At 40.8% G+C, this 18,131-nt stretch overlaps 2 protein-coding genes across 6 annotated transcripts; both read right to left on the reverse strand.

The window, feature by feature from the left end:
• Nucleotides 1–571: 571 nt before the first annotated feature.
• Nucleotides 572–3,197, reverse strand: eEF1gamma (elongation factor 1-gamma). The gene is made up of 2 exons (XM_022855719.2): nt 2,960–3,197; nt 572–1,891 (listed from the first exon to the last, which is right to left on the reverse strand). The coding sequence occupies exons 1-2, from the start codon at nt 3,126–3,128 to the stop codon at nt 762–764; spliced, it is 1,299 nt and encodes a 432-aa protein (XP_022711454.1). The 5' UTR covers nt 3,129–3,197; the 3' UTR covers nt 572–761.
• Nucleotides 3,198–11,061: 7,864 nt separating this feature from the next.
• Nucleotides 11,062–18,091, reverse strand: LOC111273781 (uncharacterized). Of its 5 annotated transcripts, none has more exons than XM_022855725.2 (5): nt 17,947–18,091; nt 17,049–17,212; nt 16,473–16,745; nt 13,243–13,443; nt 11,062–11,221 (listed from the first exon to the last, which is right to left on the reverse strand). In XM_022855725.2, the coding sequence occupies exons 1-5, from the start codon at nt 17,993–17,995 to the stop codon at nt 11,147–11,149; spliced, it is 762 nt and encodes a 253-aa protein (XP_022711460.1). In that variant the 5' UTR covers nt 17,996–18,091; the 3' UTR covers nt 11,062–11,146. The 5 variants fall into 5 exon arrangements, with proteins under 5 accessions (XP_022711460.1, XP_022711459.1, XP_086829757.1 ...); XM_022855724.2 differs by having other exon boundaries at nt 17,049–17,215; XM_086973631.1 differs by lacking the exon at nt 17,947–18,091 and adding an exon at nt 17,398–17,932.
• Between the last annotated feature and the right edge of the window lie 40 nt (nt 18,092–18,131).

The following is an 18,131-nucleotide window of genomic DNA, read 5'->3' on the forward strand; positions in this document are numbered from 1 at the left end:
TTTCCTGATATAAAAAAGAGATCTATCATGTTCTATATACTATGTGGCACAATGCTAGTTATTGCTAGCGTCGAAAAAGCTAGCAAAATGGCGACGATTACCCGTCTTAAAGAAGAACCGTTTTTGCTATTCGAGGATCTTTTATATTGTATAGACCGAACCTTATTCGAAATTGATCACCAGTAACCACAACATGTGAATATTGGATACACTGTTGCAATTTAAACCAAATTGGATGAATATACATAGAAATTTATGCATAGTTATTTTTTACAACTCCCATTTGTATATAAAATCAGAAAATATCTTTTTACAAAACATAAATAAGTATATTAAAAATGTATTCAAGTTTTACCGTGCAAGTGTGCTCTGTTCAATATACTCGATATAGCTTACCTAATACGATCCGCTAGAAAAGACAACTGCACACCTTAGATACCGTAGCTCCCTCAAAAATTGATTTTCGCAGATACTAACCGTGATGAGTATTAGCATTCACAAATGCATGCAATTACCGCGATGATGTGGACGTTATTGATGAACTCGATTATAATAAAAATACAAATGAAAGTATTTAATAAAGGCAAGCCTTTTATTTTTTATGTGTTGCCATATAATTTGTCACTGTTCTGCCTTATACTGCGAGCAGCGTGCCTGATTGAATGTTTAAAATGATGAAAAAGCAGGACAAGGACTCGGCTCCGTACTACCCCCAGATGTTATCACCGACCCAAATTTGCCACCAAAGAGTTGTCGTCCATTTACTTAAAGATTTTGCCTTGGTTAAATTTCTTGCCGCCGAACTGGCCTTCCCAGGCCAGGTATTCGTTTACCATGGTCTTAGTTGTTGGATCCTTGGGATCAAGCTTTTTCCACATGTAGGACTCATAATCGGTCTGCCAGTTCTCGCTAAGCGTGAAAGCGAGCTCCGGTCCACGCCATACCCAGATGCCCGATATAGTTGAGCAGTTGTCTTCACCGAAGAGACACATAGAGCCGAAGGAATTCTTACGCATCGTATCGAGACGCTGAAACATGCCAGTGATGAGGTTACACGACATGAACACCTTGGTAAGTTCCTCAGGGTACTTATACTCACAGTACCAGATAGAATAGTTGTCGGGGTCGAATTCGTCCCAAAAATAAGGGATTGACTTCGCCGTATCCTCATTGGAGTAATAACGCTTGAAGTCATCCATGACAAAACTACCCTTAGGGAACTGATCAAATGGATCTTTCTTGCTCGCGGAAACGATAGGTTCTTCCTCAACGTCGGCATCAAAAGCAGCTGGCTCGTCCCCTTCTTTACCTGTAGCAGGTTTTTCTTTCTTTTCCTCTTTTTTTCCGCCTTTTTCTTTCTTGGCAGCTGCACCAGATTTGCCTTGAATCTCGGCGTAGGTCTTAGCATCGAACTGAGCCATCTTTTCGCAAAGTTTAACAGGACCCAACACTGACTTTACGTTTGGTTGGTTCAGAACCGTCTCAAACCAACGGTTGACGTTTCCATACGGCTTACGAAAGGCAGGATCAAGCACAAGCTTGTACAGGGGTAAAAGGGCCGAGAAGACAGAGATGTCGGCCAGCGAGAAGCGCTCGCCGACGAGGAACGTCTTCGGTAGAAGTGTCTTGTTGAGGTACGCCAGAACCGATTTGACATCAGCCTGTGCCTTCTCCGTAGCCTGTTTGTTCTGGGGCATAATGCCAAGGCAGGGGTATGTCCATGCTGCGGCTGGAGGCACAATCTCGTTATCGGCGAATGACATCCACTGAACGACTAGAGCTTTCTCGGTATCGGTATTTCCTCGCAGATCCTCGCCGGCTACAAAGTAAGAGATTGCGTTTGCCTCCGTGATAGCTTGCCCGTCCTTTGTTTCGAAAGCCGGCACCTTGCCTGAAACCGAAGAATTAGTGGCGCGAAAGTTTGTTAACAATGTAACAAAGATATAGCGACTCTATAGAAATATGGAGTCTTGAAGCATTTATGCATTACTTTGCCTCAAGCGGCTATTGTTGTGCGCTCGGATACGATGGCTTACTTCCAGCCAATGCCATGTTTATTCATCGTTATTCAGTTGAACACGTAGTAATATACGATTACTACGATTGGCTCTAGACAAAATACGTTACCGAAATATAGAAATGCAGGGTGATCCTTATTATGGTTGTTACGAATGACAACTAACAATTGATTTCCCACGACGTGGTTAACACCTATCATATTTGACGAAAAAAACTTTTACGGTGAGTGAATTTATTATGCACCACCAATGCTAATACTATATGTCGATAGACCATTGCAGTCTTCCGACCACTCGTATTATGCACGGTCTTCGTGCGGATGGCTAAACATTTTGCTATTAGGAAGTTATCCTCAAATCGTAAACCTACATTGAAGTAATTGTTCATCTCTACTAAGCCAACATATGTTAGCCAGACTACATGAGTGAGAAAACTACATGAATATCATAGCGTAGCCTCTTCAATTACACTTCATATACGCTCTAAGTCCCGCGTTTACTCACGGTAAATCTAATCGATTACAATTAATTATTGTTACACATTGATTAAAATAATTCTAAACGAAGACTTGTCTCCTGTCAAGTTGGCATCCCTTTTAGCCGTTACAGATGACTAAACTATGGGGCGTCCGGCTCGTCTTCTCACACAGACTGCGGTTTATATGCATTTTGGGCTTATATCTAGTTGTAAAAAATTGGCGGTTAGATTTTCTCGAGCTTGCCCAACAGCATTTCAAACCCGAAAACACCATTATGTTATTTGTTGCATGAACACAACGAGTTCAGTTAACTTCCTCTTTTGATTGGTATTATCATATTCCAACGTGGCTGCTCGCGGTTACCTCCGGCAGCAGGTCCTTGTATAAACATAGCCTACTTCAAAAGACGTAACGGTAACATACTGACATAGGTAGATTCGGCAAAGAAAGCTATGCGCTTACCATTGGGAAATTTGGCGAGGAACTCATCTGAGCGATTAGTTTCGCCGAAGACGAACGCTGGAGGTTCCTGACAAACTTTCAGATTCGCTTTTCCATACTCGGCAGCGATAAGGATTTGCTGCGAGCGAAAATTGTCCTTGCACGTGTAGAGCATTCCTTGGACGGCCATGTTCGCTACAGTGGGTGACGAATACAAGAGATCCCAACACAGGCCATACACGGTTAGATATTAGCACTCCCCTCGTCAACAGGGCCGTCACCGAGCAGACGACTGGTTACCTGCGAGGGAAAGGGTCTCAGCTGAGGGAAACGTGGAGAGAGAATTTGAAACGCGGTACAGTTGCGCAGTAACCGACTAAATATAATTTCTTTACATTTTCTTGTACATCTAACTATACTATGATTGGGCCGAGGTGGTACATCTTCAGGTCTAAATGAAAACTAGAGCACGTCAAGAAATACATATGTAGAACTGTGTGAAGGCAATGTTCATCCATTTAACAAAATGACGTAAGGCTAATTAATACGATTTTCAGGCTCAAATCGAGCCAACGCACACTTTATTGACATGCATTTTAGATCAAAATCTGAGCAAATGTTTTATAATCTTCTGTTATTCATAACTGACTTACTCATTATATAAACTGTCAGGCGCTGTCATATATGTATGGGTTTCATGGTTTTTCATAGATACGTAAGAAGACCAATTGTTTCCTCTTCTTTTTGTCTCTCTTTGGAACAACTGGGAGAAAATACTCTGTGCTAGACGGTAATTAGAGACGAAATAATTCATATAAGTATACATAACAGTGTGCTAATATGATACAAAGTGAATCTAAGCAACCCCAAAGATTACGTGACCTGTATAATTAAAAATCAAAAAACTTATTTACTCTAATTAACACGAGACCTAATAATCACTGATCAATCTAACTGTTTGGAATATCTTTCTTCCAAAGTTCACATATCTAAACATCACAAGTCATAATCGACGATCTTGTTTTAATAATTATAAGACAAAGATACTTTTTTTAAGGACTGGTCATCATTTTGACGAGGCCGCTATAGCCTGTCTGCAAGACCTGCGAAAAAAGCAAATTGTTGACTTCTGGGCTATCTATGTATTGTACACCAATCAATGGAAGGGAAAACAATTCGAGAGACCCACGAATCCCGTAACCGAACTGAATCATACGGCGGTTGATACAAAATTGAGCTGCCCCAACCTGCATTTTGTGATAGAATATTATATAATTTAGAATATACGATATTACCAAGTGAGCATAACGTCGTACAATCAAAATAGCAGATAAACTGTACCCTCAACGACTGAACTCGTCGGATGTCGATTATTATGCGCCTTCGAATTGACTAAGTCGGTAATAACTTCGAAGACACATTTATGAATTCCGCTGTTGAATGAGAATATCGACTACCAGTTTCTGACGCTGATTTTTCTGTAGAAATGTTAATGGGTAATGTGGTGTACATTTCAGGTATATACGCGGTCGAATCAGTCCTAAAAGGCTACGTTTGCCTTATTGACAATCTTAGCTATGGATCATATTATAATTTGAAGCCACTAGCGACTCATGCAGTCCTCTTTATTTATATTGATTGCGCCTTAATGATTATGTGTAGCTTCCGCTAATGCAAACACGCCAGTTAGGATCAATTTTGCCCGCAGCGTTAGTTGGCACCGGTCGTTTGCGAGGTAGACACGATGTCAACCTAGACAGTCCCACATTGAATAGGAAGTTAGCGTTATTTGGCACGTTCAAGCGCAAGACCTATGTTCGCGATGTCTGCAACGGGCTGAACCGCCGGTTAAGCCTGTGCAAAATTCGTCAGCACATCTTTCAGGCTATTGGCGACTTAAAAGCGCAGTACTGTACTCGGTCTTAAACTTGGGAACACTTAAACAATTGTCGCGTTAGTTTGCCAACCACTAGTAATAAGATAGATCTTTGAACATCCGTGGAGTCAGTACGACAAACTTAGCGAGGACTCTATACTGGGCGGGTTTCTTGAATCGTAATATGCGAAGGCGTCTAGCCCGGTCGTGCCTGTTGTGCGATTGCCATTCGTATAGAGAGGTATTGCCAACAGTTCAGAAGGCCCATGATAGTTCTTCTGGGCAGTTCAGTTAATCAAAGTCGCCCGTAACGACCGCTTGAGCCCAATCATGTGACTAGGCCAAAGTCCCGGTCCGAATGAGCGGTCAAATGAACTGGGCTCGAGTTCAGACAATAGCAGAACGGCAAAACTGCACGCCGTGAAAAGACGGGGAGTATCCGGAATGGTAGCGTTGGCCAAGCTAAACGGACAGAAAATAGTATTTCGGCCGAAGAAAAAGGTTTGATAAAATCAGGCTTGACCAAAGACGAGGCTACGTAGGGGTGAGTGTTAATCTAGTTATATCATTTAAGCAAATGTTAGCTCGTATTTCCAGCTCGCATACTTTGATCTCGAGTCTTCTCTAATGACGAAGGTTTAGAAATTAATTTCTTTCACATCTACTTTTCCGAAACCCGAATATACACAGCAGAAGATGCCTTTCTTAGCTCATTCGTAGTGGTCTAATTAATAATACTGTAGGTCGTCCACCCATAAAAATGTAATGTTTTGGAAAATACACGAAAAATATATATCTATATATAGTGTTTCACGAACTGTTTCAGAGGACGCTGGCTGGCAGCATCGAACAGTATGTAAACGGCCGATAATTTAAGTAGCTATAGGTTTATGCTGTACCAAAAACCGAGTGGAAAAAAGTCGCTGGCACAACTCAATTTTAGAGTGTAATGACTTCCGTCTAAAGTAATCCTAACGGCATATGGACCAGGCGAAAAATGGAAATTAGTGCCGACTCTTCATCGACGATAAAAAGAACAACAGCACAAAAAATATCAGTCTCTAGGGTAAACTGCATTGAGCGGAACGAGGTAACTAGAAAATGATTGATATAGCTACGTTGAACGTATCGGATATCGAGACATTTGTGGTGCCGACGTGGCTAAAACGTTTAAACTGTCTGCGCTATTGTCATCGGTCATCTTCAACTAGAAACATAATGATAATAGCATTACAACGAAGCGTTATCGTGAAGACAAATATTACACACGTCCCTTTTCCGCAAAATGTTCATGCGTTTCTCGTAAGCGTTTGATGGGCCCAACTAAACTGAAGAAATACTTCAGTTTGTAAAGCAGTTCTGAACTACTGTTGAACTCTGCCTCGAATTTTTAGCCGTTGACATCGCTAGTAAATTTCAATATAGCTGCTTCTGCTCTAGCGTCACACTAAGCGAACCCGACATTTGCCAAAACGAAATATAAGGAGCTAAACCGTTTTTGCATATTCTATTAACACCAAGTGTTCTTCTCCGGGTGTTCTTCTAGGGTATAGACCTACACTATCAAGAAGCAGTCACTGCGATTCATCCATTCATTCATCTTCTCCAGTACAGACCTACACTACCAAGAAGCAGTCACTGCGATTCATCCATTCAATCATAAAGTCTTTAATTGAATAAGTAGCATAAATGAACATGACGCTAAATAAAGAGTTTCTTTTCAGTGTGTGTCTATACAACTTTCGGGTGAAAAGCACAAATCCATTTTAAATAGTTTCTAATACCCTTCCAAGATATTGTATTGGTAGCGTGGCGGAACCGTACTAAGGCTTAATATAGCTTAATTGAGATAAAGCACTACGCATCATTCGCTGCGTAAAATCTGCGGCAACGAAGCTGCACTGCTTTTAGTAAAACGCGGCTAGAAAGTGACGGGAATATATTCGTTCGACCTTTCAGCAATAGTTTCTAGTGATTTCTGCTCATGGAAATCCTCAACACTATTTTTACATCTGCACAAAATTATCGATAAAACAATGGAAATACAGATGTATCTTGCTACATTATGGAAGATAACGCGCAAGAACAGAATAAGGTGCGTCGAGAGACCGTCGTTTTTTCCTCAAATTTATAGTTTTTATACGAGGGTACACGAACAATTAGCGCAGAAGACAGCTGCCAAGAAACGGAAGCAAGCCATAGTCTACTGCTAGAATCAGACTAAGGATTCGTACGTTTTCGTTGTGCCTCGAAATTATAACTACGCTAAAAATCTCCTAGCAGCCCTACTCGTTTCGTAAGTTAATTATAGCAAAAGTACCATCAAACAGAAGTTATCTGGTAACAATTCGCGATTGTTCAAGCCATAGCAGATTTGCTCCGAGGAAGTTTACTTTTGACGACGTTAGAACTGGCAATAGGAAACACATCGTTATGCATAGTACATAATAGAACTGTAAATAAGATGGGCACAATTCGTTGATTCTGATCTAATAAACTGTGTAAGATAGGCGAACCTGTTTGCTGTCACCCTAGATGTGACAAATGAGCGTGTACCTTGTAATTTTGGTAAAACATAAAAAGCAAACGTACGTAGACATTGAAGAGGTATAATGTGATCATGAATTTTGCGCTGATAAAACTACGACTTTTCTGCAGAGGTATCATAGATTGTTACGGAAACGAACTCAAAAACGCTGGATTTTGATTCTTCACGGCACGTGGTTGACATGGAAACAAAATATGCATGGTAAGTATAGGAAAAGCGTTAGTCATTATCTAGATATGCTAATCTTATCCGCCATGATGCGCCAATAAGTAATGGCGAAGATCACCGATGTAAATGAATTGTCATGCTGCTTCATGGGTTATGAAACTTTATTGAAAATGAAGAGGACCTGTACATTTTTGCCAATATGAATGACCTGCTTAAATGAAACAAAATTGATCGGGGACAGTTCGGTATTTTGAGTTGCGAATAGATGGTATTTAATTGATGTCTCTGCAGATATCCCACGCTTAGCTTAGAGGAATATCTTTTGGGTATACACATAAGAAAATGGCCTCTGTCTGATGTCAGTAAAAATGGGATGAGTCCCAAGAACAGAATTCAGCGCACCTGCACTAATCAGCATTATCCATCTCGACGGTTGTTACTGAATAGTCTGATGGTACTAGCAACCTATCCACTACCTTTAAGTCAGGTCTTTTATGGCCTATTTTAGTGTAATACTTTACACGGCTGTGACTCCAGGTATATCTGGCAGGCACTCGTAAATTTAATAAAATTAAAGTGGCACTCTCGAAGTGGTCTAATTAGTGTTAAAGTGTAATCACCTCTTCGAAGGAAACTAGTTTTCTATGTAGCGCATCATATCTTCACCAACAACCGTATTATCCAAATCACGAAGATAACCCATCGGGCGTACAATGCGATTAGCTACTTTTGAAAACCATTATTTCTGCGTGAGTCGTTCCCGAAAATGCCACCGTGATCCCGATCTCCTGAATCAAGCGCCGGTTTTTCAATGAGATCCGAGCCTGTCTGGATCCGTGAGTAACCTACACATTAACCTATATTAAGTGACATCAGCCACTGCCCCTCCACAGGTGCCTGTAAACACTGGATAACGTTAGTGTGCGACTGAACCTTGTTTCTGCAGAGTGCAGGGATTGTTCCGTTTCTGTCTATGATAATAAACTCGATTATCCTCATTAGCTGACAGTGATACAATGCTCATGGGGGGCGAACGATCAGCATTCCCTGGTGAAAAGAACACTAGATAAAAAAAATGGTTAAATAATCTTTGTGCATATTTTATAACTAAAACGAAGCATTTGGCAACATGTCACATTTCAATGTGTAGTGAGAGCCATGGTACGCTATTCAAAACATATGTGCAATGTAGCATAGCCTTTGGCAGAGTCTGGGTACACACCTTATGCACATGACCCAGAAATGGATCGGTAGTCGTACATAGGAGATAGTTGACTTCAAGCAAATGAACTGCTGCCAACTGTTTTTATCCGAGACCTTCATGTTTAGACAATGGATTTTCAATAATAAATCAATCGTCTTGTGTATTCGGACGTTGGAGGTATCGACGCTGGCTGTACGCGTGGCAGGGTTAGAAAAAACAACATTATTCAACAAACAGACAGCAGACATTCACATCGAATTGGTTGCAAGAATAAAAGATGACACTGTAAGCAGGAAAAGCGGTAATTCGTTCTCGGTTGTTTCTGTCCATGGAAAGCACATTGGAAGTCATACAGCTTACCTCTTCGTTCTTGTTATAGTTGTACTTGGTACTAGTGTTTGGCATTCTTAACACAGCTTTAAAGTAATAACGATGCGTACCTGTTTAAAGCATTACGCCATCGGGTATCGATATGACCGTTAATGAGCTACACATATGATTGACATATTTATACGTTTGCTGTAAGGGTATTACGGCCTAGATATGTTATATATGGTCGTCTACTGAGAGAAAAAGAACTACACTAGCCTTTTTCTTGTCATTCATGGTTATGCCTGAAGGCCTTGTCGATATATATATATATATCGACATATATATATATATACGAACCTGCAAGCTCACCCGTTAGCGTCACACGTTGCTGTTTCATCCGCTGAAGAGTCGTGATTCTTCATGAGCTCTCGACGAACCGACCTGTCTGTTAGATGACACAGTACTTTGCGCTGACAAAGGTAATGCCCTGCCGTACCAGTAACCCATCTGCGAATCTGGCTCATATTGATTCTAAATATCCAATGTTAATTATTTATTTTTTATTTTATTTATTATTATTTTTATTATTTTTATATATTTATTATTATTATTAATTATTTAGTGCTCGTTAGATACCGAATTTACGAAGTCGAATGGTTTTGTGAAGCGGATGGTTTTGGGAAATTAAACCCACGGGTGTATTTAAAAATGTGTTATTTTTTATGCTTGCTATATTTACGACACACCGTATTGATTACCGATGTATGCTACTATCGTAGAATCTGCCGAACTCAACATGAAACAGACCACTCATTATTTATTCCTTGGGGTATTCGCACAATGTGGAATATTTGACTTTCATACTTTTTGAAGCTCGACGAAGTTCGAAATAAGACGGAGTCTTATTTTTATGTTGATTCCTGTTTGAATACTTATTGAGTAAATGGACGACGTGTGAGACGGATCAGCATACCGTCTCAGTTCCGGCTTACGGCATCGTGAAACGTACTGATAGTGTTATTACTTGGTTATACGTGAATTACTTTAGCAGATTAGTTGCCACAGCCGTACTCCCTATTACTAGAAGCTGGACTTCGATACAAGCTAGCTACAAACGAGTTTGAGTGAGTTAAAAAAACAACGCAAGGCTATTGATTTCTATTCACATATAACGATTTGTTGTTGCTAGTTGATGATATTGGTTTTTGACACGTGACAGATATATGGTAGATGAAGAGCATAATTTGGAATCTTCTCGATAGCTCTAATACCAAATCGGTTGCATAGTTGCTTGTAGAAGTCGTAACTTTTCGTAGTAAGTTACCAGTTTGACCCCCGCTTACCTGATGAGTACCGTCATGAAATTTGATGTTTAGCATACCTTTAGTAAGAAACGTGTCATTAATATAGCCAAAAAATTACCCATAATTTTCGTTATGTCATGGAAAGTGGCACCGAAAAAAGCCCGAGGTTTCAACAGGTGTACCCCAAACGATGACATTACTATAGATCATTTTCAACGTTTTCGCTTATTTGGTAACCATGTTCATAGGGCTACGGATCGACTGATGTATATGTAAAGAGCAAATCTCCCTCTAGGTTTTATCAAATTTTCGGATATTTATGGCAGGGTCGTCTGTCAACGCATGGCCTTATTATTTTACTACGAGTAATTTTTCGATTCAGTGAAACCTTCTAACTACTATCTGACTATCTGACAAGCCTGCTCTGCTTGCTTCTTGCTGGCAGCTAAGTAATGACAAAAAAAACCGCGGCGTGTGCCTAAACCTTGATCCTAAAATCCCAAGTCATAAAATTGCATGTTGAAGACCCGCGAAGTAGTAGTTCAGCCCCGGACTCTCCCCAGTCTACATTCATATCCCTTAAGGGACTGATTTTGTACTCCGACGGCCAGCTGGGTTTTACTTCATAAATTATACGGATGTGCCTAATCGAACGAACGAACTTGAAATGTAACGTCATGCCAAGTACCTATCGATAAATACTTCTCAATCTGCATTCACATATTTATTTAGTAAAGCAAATTCGCTAATAATAGTAATGATTGACTAGTTACTGCGGGTTCAATCATCAGAAGAGTTATTTGTATGGTGTCACATCTTGTCTTTCGCCATTGCTTCGGCACAGGACTGCAAATGGTGGATATGTGACCGCCTGGAAATTTGAAAATCGGAATCCAAATAGCCCTTTTCTGTCACACGTCATTACTTTTATGGTTCAAGAAACGGTATTTTTACTAATAGATTACTACTAGAATAATAACAATAAACCATTATTTTCTTAAAAATAGCCTATTTTAAAAAATATTGGTTTTGACTAACTCTGCATAGAGAGTCAGGTGTGGAAGCTTCAATGTTTCAATATTGACGACGAAGTGTTAAAACACTGAAGATACTACAGCGCCGTTAAGCGTAGTAAGCAAATCGTTCGGACAAATCATTAGTCTTCTATGTAGACTAACATCCACTGATAATGCACACGTTTCCGATCATTCAGAGAATATCTCTTGGATATTCCTATTTAACAGCTACGTCCGTGGCACTTCGGGGATAACGAGCGAAACCCTGGCATAGGGAAAGGTGTAACCTGACAGGAACAAGGTCTTTATGGTTTGGTAACCTGTCGAAAAATCTTTTCAATGGCATGGATAAAACTTCCCAGAGAGAAAATCTTTGATACAAGCATGTGCGCCGGATTTTAGGTTAGTGGACTAGAATGATCACTTTCTGGTGTAAGCATTTTTTACATCCTGTGCCAGGGTTCTGGAAGCGATATTCTGATACGCTTGTTCACCAGCTGCCTACTTTTGAATATGGGAAGCCCCGTAATCGGACCGACTTAGATCGGGACGCTACGCACGTTGACCTAATCAATAGACACTAATTGTGATCATTCATCGTTATCAGACATTTATATGTAACAAAAGTGCTGATGAGATCTGGCGTTGTCACCAAATAACCAGCTATTAGATGTCTTGCTTTGCGGCCTTCGGAGAAGAAAAGCTTGACCACTGAGGTTTACTTCCGAAAATGTTCCTCTGGAGTACACAATCGGTTTTCGCCTTCTACCAATGCATTTATCAGCCTAACTTCGTCTGACCGCAACGCGTAGTTCTGGTTGGAAAAAATTCGCTCGTAACATCCTAATATAAGCCCGGCTAACGCTGGTCACGTCTGCACCGAATGACTACATTCAAAACGGCAACACTTGGGCCAGTAAAATTCAAAGAAAAAGCGAAGCAATAAAAAAAAATCGAACTACCCTTCGTCAGGAAATATCAGCGCAATAGTACGTTGAATTGTTTTGTTACGGGGTTGAGAATATGCACATTTGGTTCACTACAGTACAACCTGCTAGGCCTTCGTTTCCGACTGCAAAGAGAATAGGCCAATCTAGATAGTACCACAAGAATACGGACGTAGATCACAAAAACCCTAAATCCGATAAAAATGGCGTTGATAAACGGAGATACTTCCCTATTTTACCTAGTTTTCCTAGTTTACTATCACAAAGTAAATATAGAAGCAAGTCTTAGACGAACGGTCGATGTTTTATTGTGATCAACACAATCTAGATCGTATTGGGTATTGTTCAAGTACAATCCCTCGGTATCCTAATTTAATAACCCCGATAGCCGCCGAAGCAGCTCGGTACGGTCAGAGGTACGGAACATTTTCTAGTACAAAATAATATGACATAATAACGGTACAATGTAGTCAAACAACAATATAAAGTACATAGCCTATATGCTTTTACTACTCGCCTACATACTAAGATTGCTTTTAATTGTACTATTAATCATAATTAAGTCAAAATTTATCTTGCCCGGTGCTAGCCCGTTAGGTCTCGTATTAATTCAACTGTCATCGTTAAGACCTAGAATCTCGAAGTTTCTGGCAGTTCAGACCCCCGCGTTGAGACGTACACAGCGACTTAGTTGCTTAATGCTTATCGCTAAAACGATCATGAATAAAGCACCAGTGTTTTTATTAAGTTATTGGAGCTCACTGAAGAAGTCTCGCAAACGAAAACCGACTTTTTCTGAACCTTTTTTCGATACAACACACAGAAAAAGGTAGCTTCTAACCTACCGCAACAGCCTACCGCAGCGATTTCAAAATTATCAATTAGAAGTACGAAAAAAGCAATGTCTAAATGGGTGAGCAATACGTAACCTTCGTATCCGAACAGAAGCTCATTGACGTGCATATAGCCTTTGCGGGGAAGAACGCCCTGAGATACGAAACGAACATTTTGTAGATGTCACCGAGTATGTTCGCGCATAGTTCTGCATGCGACTCAAACGTATTACTGCAGAGTTCCTTTACGGCATTTTGAACACGTTCCTCAGGCTTAAGGAACCGCACTATGGACGCCTGAAAATCAACAGTACAGTAGGGCTGTGTACCTATAAACCTGCTAACTAACTTTGCATGTGTCGTATCGCTAACATGGCATATGGCAATACCCTTGCGCAGTGCAATTTGCTACAGCTTGAAAAATCCTGTTAATTAATAGATTACAATTAATAGATACGATTCTTGGGTATTTGTAGTCTGTAAATTGTTGGATAGCAGTTGCCAATGCATGAGGGACATAGGTTCGTATCGAAATCGAAATAAAAATTGTATAAATCGTTGTTGTCGTTCGCAGAGTCCCCTAGTGTCTCTCGATCGACGGCCTGACAAGTCAGACCCATCCAACTGCAAGCAGAAGCTAAAGTTCCCCGGAATCGTTTTACGCAGTACGTCGCTGGTGCAAGCCAATCAGTAGCGAACGTTCGCGTCGCCGCCGACATGCTCGTCTTCATCTTCTAACTTTTGATTGCATGTTAAAATTTCCATCTCGGAACTGTTCGAATATGCTCCATCTACAAAAAATTTAAGACGGTGCACGAGGGCGCTTTGTTAAGGATTTGCGCGTGCTGGTCTAGTAAACATTAACCAAGAGGTCTGCGCTCGAATCTAGGGATAAGCATTTTTCTGCAGGAAACCAGCAGTCTGAAAGAAATGTCTCTCAAAGCAGTATTGGACATAAAATTCTGGTTGCTTTGGAAATATGCAGAAGATCTCATATCATGAGTTCGGTGCTTACACATCATCTCGTTGTGCGATTTTTACGCCAAACAGAGCCGAACGAATCGTAGAGGAAGGGTAGCTTGAACGTGCATATCGGGGCCAAGCGAGCCTTGTTTGAAGCATTGGCTCTAAGAGGTTATATTGGCTGATTACCTGATTTCGTAGGTCGTGCAGGGCAAAGAATGGACTCCCCTGATATTGCAGTGGAGACGCATTTACCTACTAAATCTACTTAGCGCTGAGCGGTGGAACTGGCCATCGAAAAAAGGCTGGAAGTTCCCTACAATCCTACAAATTCCTAGCTATGACCGGAGTAAGCGAAGAACTTCAGCGAAGAGGTAAAGCCATTCGGCTGGAGCAATTGCTCTTAAATTATAGTTGGAATTTCCCGATAAACACTTGATTTCCTTGGACACATTCGATTCCACTACTCATTCCTCTCCTCTATAGAAGTTAATAATTAAATCCGTTGAACTTACGGGCATGTTACGTGGTCAAATTTCAAAACCGAGGAGAAATTTCGTAAATTTCTTACTGGAGGCAGCGCTGAAGACAATGAGCAACGCTGCGAGATCGAGAATTTTTCCATTAGCAAAAAAATATTCGTTAAAAAATAAATACATTAATTTTTGTCGGCTTTCAAGAAACTGTGAGCAGAACCTTTTCCCCTCCACGGATCCGTGCCGAGAGCAGCACGTAAACAGGCTAGAATTAAAGAGGTGCGCAAGGAGGCATGGGATCTTCAATTAGACATAGCACACTTGATCGAATAATTGGCCAAATTCAACGAATAACCGCAAAAGAACAACAAGGGTACAGTTAGCAGCTTGGAAGACTGTTACGCTTCGGACATTATTATATGAGTTATTTGTTAACAATCGATTGTCCGCTACAGAAAACGTTTGCACTGGGATGAACGTACAGTATATCAAACCCTCGAAGAAAACAACGCTGACTGGCTAGGAAGGGATAGCTAGCAGATTGCGTTATTCTCTAACGACACGCAGTAAAAGTGCTCGACAAATAAGCACTGCACCAAAACAGTGCACCAACCCGCCGCCACCTCTGATCCCATACGGCAGTATTCCACCAAGTAACCATGAGCAGATTTTAAAGACCGCGTACGGCAACGGTCTTCAGTGACTTCCACGAATATTATTAGCAATTACGAAAAAAACTCACCCAGCGGAACAGTTAGTACGTACCAAGGCGAGCTCGGTTTTTTTCGGCATAAGTACGTCGCAGCGAAGTTTCAAGGATAAGTTTAATTAATTTGAAAGAGCAGAGTTTGAACTATCTAATTGTTTTATGTCGATTAAAACCCTTGTTACTTGGGCAACTGGGAGTTGTTTTTTAGATAAGCCTATGTAGTTTAACGTAAGCTTCCTGTTGGTCTTGAAGCACCGAAGCAAAGCTCGTGACTCAGCTTAGCTGTAGTATTTTTCGTAATCATTTCGAAACATATTTCCTATGTATTCTAGTATACCCATATATCATAATGTGTTGTTTAGAAGTAAACCAATACATATGACCCCCATTCGGATGCTTCATTTTGGAGAGGGCGAGGCTAATAAGCAAAAATTTGCTTAAAGCTATCGCTGAAAACAACCCGTGCCACAATTGCCGAAATAAGCTCACTACAAATTATTTTTGAAAAAATTTTGATTGAAGACATCTATGTCCCTGGTTCATATAGCAAGAAGTGGACTTATTTGGCCCACTAACGAATGTGAAGGAGTGCTTTTTCTACAAAGGGCTGTGATACTAGCTTAAGGAGACAATGCTGTTGATATGATAAGGCCACATGGAAGTTATATGAGGCCGGACCTAAAGTGGCAAGTTTGTGAATTAAGAAGATCTTCAGACCCAACTCTCTAGAGCCATAATCATCGACTCTAGCCATGATCACGACCTTCTACAGGGTGGTGCACATGTCGAAAATACGTTACTGTGAAGTCAATGATGCAGATAAATCTTTTCATTCAAAATTGTTGTTAACGTAATTCCGCGAACGTGAAAATACGAACGCTTACACGGACCCCTACTGGGTTGTTTTCTGAGACTACTCATTTCTCTGTAGACTTCACAGCGGATTCATATATGCTTTCTTCTGCGTTCAGACAATGATAAGAAAATGAATTATTGAAATTTACTAAATTAAAATAGGCAGGTGGAAACAAGTCGATGCAGCAGTGTTAGCATTACGGGCCGGAAAACATTCTTTTCTACACTTCGTGAAAAAAAACCCAGCATCCACAAGCGAAGTGCGAAAAGTCGAATATCACCAAAACGGTGGGTTTACGTTTCAGAAAGCCTGAGATAAATACCTGGGTTATGTCCACTACCCATTGTACGAATGATTCGCATTGCGCGCAGTCCATCGTTTCTGCATTGTCGGCTGCTTGAAGGTCGCAGTATCCGGACCTGCGGCACATTGCTTCGCCACTGCTATAACTTCCATTGCTTGAGTTTTGTAGCTTCCTTAATTTGCGACTCAAGACATACCGTTTTGCTAACTCCTGGCACTTTGTGGCGTTGCCTTGCGCGACTTCACATACGCTGTTCAATAGAGACGTAGCGGAAGCAATCGGCCTGTTGTACTACACCGATTTCGACGACGTGGTGAACCAGTGATTAAAGGCAGTGTATGAAACCGTTTACTCTTCGTAATCCAACCGTAGCAAAACCCCTATAGCTGTACTCAATATAGCTTTTACGGTTTCACCTTAAGAAAGCGTTATGCAAGATACTCTTTACAAAACAAAAAGTTGGGCCATTCTTACTATAGTTGTTGACTATGCAGTAAAACCTTCTTAAGATACGTATATTATATCGTTGCACAAATAGATATTCCGTATTAGCTATGTAACGGAACGTAATTGGAACAGTATGAGCGGACCTACGTCGTGTAAATAGGTAAGAAAGGGTCCAATCTTTCCGCACAGGCCACAGTCGCTCTGCAGAGTCGAGATTGTAGGCACCATATATTTTTTAAGACATTTTAGATCTAACGGTGGGTTACGCGGCGATCTGATTTTCCGTGCATGACCCACTGACAGTGTCGCCTCTGCTGTGAACAGAATAAAATAATATCTCGTTACGAGAGACACACGAAAATAGTTTGTTTTCCTTGTTGGTATCGCCTATTTTCTCAAACATAACAATCCCCAAAAATCCGGCACAGTGGTCTGAAATGATCTAATCAGCACAAAACGTATTTTCATGTTTAGCCTATAGTATCCTTTCGGTTACCTTTTTTCCTTATCATGCCTCGACCGCTTCACTCGCTTGACAAAAAAATACGTTTAAACACAGAATGTCTGAAGCGATTTTTCCGAGTTCCGTGAGGCATAGAGTGAGTATCTATTAATGCGGCTATTCTTGAACTGACTTCTTCAGTAACAACGAACGTTGCTTTTGCTCGGCTCCCTCGAAACCCTAGTTCTTGCGAATAGGGCAGCTGTATACTGACGAACCTAAGAAAGGGCCTTGTCTTTCGTGGAAGTTCCTTGGAAATAGCTTCGTAACGAAGAAGTAATGATCTGCCAAATGTTACCTATTGAATGAGCATCTAGCAAGACCTGTTTCTTACTCACTGAAGATATGTATGCCTTGCCGTTAGACAAATAACAATTTTCAAGAGAATAGTTGTCCTCCGTTGACAGTCGCTTTGTGCGCCAAACACGATTAATGCCTTCATAACTAGACCTCGCTATCATCAACAACGAAACTTCACGAGACCTAGTACCATCACCGTTGTAAAAAAAACTTCATAACCGTCTAACATACGGGGCGACTCACCTATAAGTATAATGCATAATAATAGGGCAGAGGTAATAAGCTGCATCATTTTTATGAAATGGTTATACAACAACGTCTTCGACACTGCTAGGATTTCGTAACGCTGGCGATTCACACTTCATGGATGAATTGAGCTAAGCCTTGATCGCACAGCGTCGAAACCATAAAATGCCAGCTCATATCTA

Source organism: Varroa jacobsoni, unplaced genomic scaffold (genome assembly GCF_002532875.2).
Source record: "Varroa jacobsoni isolate VJ856 unplaced genomic scaffold, vjacob_1.0 scaffold_226, whole genome shotgun sequence".
NCBI classification, from domain to species: Eukaryota; Metazoa; Arthropoda; class Arachnida; order Mesostigmata; family Varroidae; genus Varroa; species Varroa jacobsoni.

What these genes read in the sequence shown, in the direction of transcription:
- LOC111273781 (XM_022855724.2), bottom strand. Translation starts at nt 17,995, where the DNA reads ATGATGCAGCTTATTACCTCTGCCCTATTATTATGCATTATACTTATA. An exon ending in GGGTAGTGGACATAACCCAG is followed by an intron (nt 13,444 to 16,472) that starts GTATTTATCTCA and finishes GTTGATTTTCAG; the next exon opens with GCGTCCATAGTGCGGTTCCT. An exon ending in GCTTCTGTTCGGATACGAAG is followed by an intron (nt 11,222 to 13,242) that starts GTTACGTATTGC and finishes TCAAATTTCCAG; the next exon opens with GCGGTCACATATCCACCATT.
- eEF1gamma (XM_022855719.2), bottom strand. Translation starts at nt 3,128, where the DNA reads ATGGCCGTCCAAGGAATGCTCTACACGTGCAAGGACAATTTTCGCTCG. An exon ending in CCTCGCCAAATTTCCCAATG is followed by an intron (nt 1,892 to 2,959) that starts GTAAGCGCATAG and finishes CTTCGGTTTCAG; the next exon opens with GCAAGGTGCCGGCTTTCGAA.